This window comes from Sinocyclocheilus grahami, unplaced genomic scaffold (genome assembly GCF_001515645.1).
Source record: "Sinocyclocheilus grahami isolate Dianchi unplaced genomic scaffold, SAMN03320097.WGS_v1.1 scaffold5120.1, whole genome shotgun sequence".
NCBI lineage: Eukaryota > Metazoa > Chordata > Actinopteri > Cypriniformes > Cyprinidae > Sinocyclocheilus > Sinocyclocheilus grahami.
In genome coordinates this window covers 12,754-13,661 of record NW_015509891.1, presented here as the reverse complement: position 1 = coordinate 13,661, position 908 = coordinate 12,754, and the positions used below count along the sequence as shown (strand labels likewise).

The 908-nt window shown below is 40.4% G+C and overlaps 1 protein-coding gene across 1 annotated transcript in view; it reads right to left on the bottom strand.

Moving 5' to 3' along the window:
* Positions 1-22: 22 nt before the first annotated feature.
* Positions 23-908, bottom strand: part of LOC107577101 (uncharacterized) — a gene marked incomplete at its 5' end in the record, with an annotated part of 12,744 nt that continues 11,858 nt past the window's right edge. Inside the window, one exon of the mRNA XM_016263211.1 lies at positions 23-241. Within this exon, the coding sequence (XP_016118697.1) occupies positions 23-241 (219 nt within the window). The remainder of the gene's footprint in view (positions 242-908) is intronic.

Sequence of the window (908 nt, the reverse complement as noted above, 5' to 3'; positions counted from 1 at the left end):
AACATCCCCTCGTACTCCACAATTAAGCCATTGGCACAGGGGATGTTGCCGGCTCACACAACAAGTCAGATGTGGTTGGCTTGAGTTTCGGGAAGATCTGTGGCTCTGGTTTTGGCTCTTGTTCCTCGGAAGGCTCAGGCATCGCTGGTGTTGGGCTGGTGGTAGTTGCTGGAGTGCTAACTTCCTCCTCACTCTCACAGATGGTAAAGGGGGAACCATTGTGGATGAGTTCCCACTCCCACTCTGTCACAAATGGGTTGCAAATATAGTTGAAGCAAGGTCTAGTCACAGTACTATTTCAATTTTTTAAACAAATCTCAGTATATACAGGACACAAAATTAAACAACCATGTAGAATGCAACAATAACAGAAAACTAGATTGAACCAAACACAGGGCTTAAATACATAGAGGGCTAATCAGGGAGAACAAAAACCGGTGTGAACTAATCTGAAACAATAGAAACCAACCGGTGGCAGGAAATTGGGAACAAAATAAACTGGGTTAATCACAGGAACAAGGAAAACTAGAACAAATCCCAAAACAGAACATGCACTTGACAGTAATTAATGGCTTTGACTCTTTCAGTTCTGCTAACAGCAGTCACATCAACAGACACTTAGACAAAAAGGTTGAGTAGAATAGAGTCTATGTGCCTTTTTGGCTCCTGCATGACAATATTCAGAGTGAGATACATAAAGAAAAGGATTTTACTCTGGATTGGAAGAACTTTGTTGCATGAAGACCAGATCTGAACCTCACTGAACACATTTGAGATTAATTTGAATCAGACAGAGTCAGTGTGCATTAATCAATCATGATTATGTTCAGTTTCAATATCCATGTAAAATGTTCAACTCAAAGTTGAACATGACACTTTGAGGCCTTCAGAGATTAACTACTAATTAA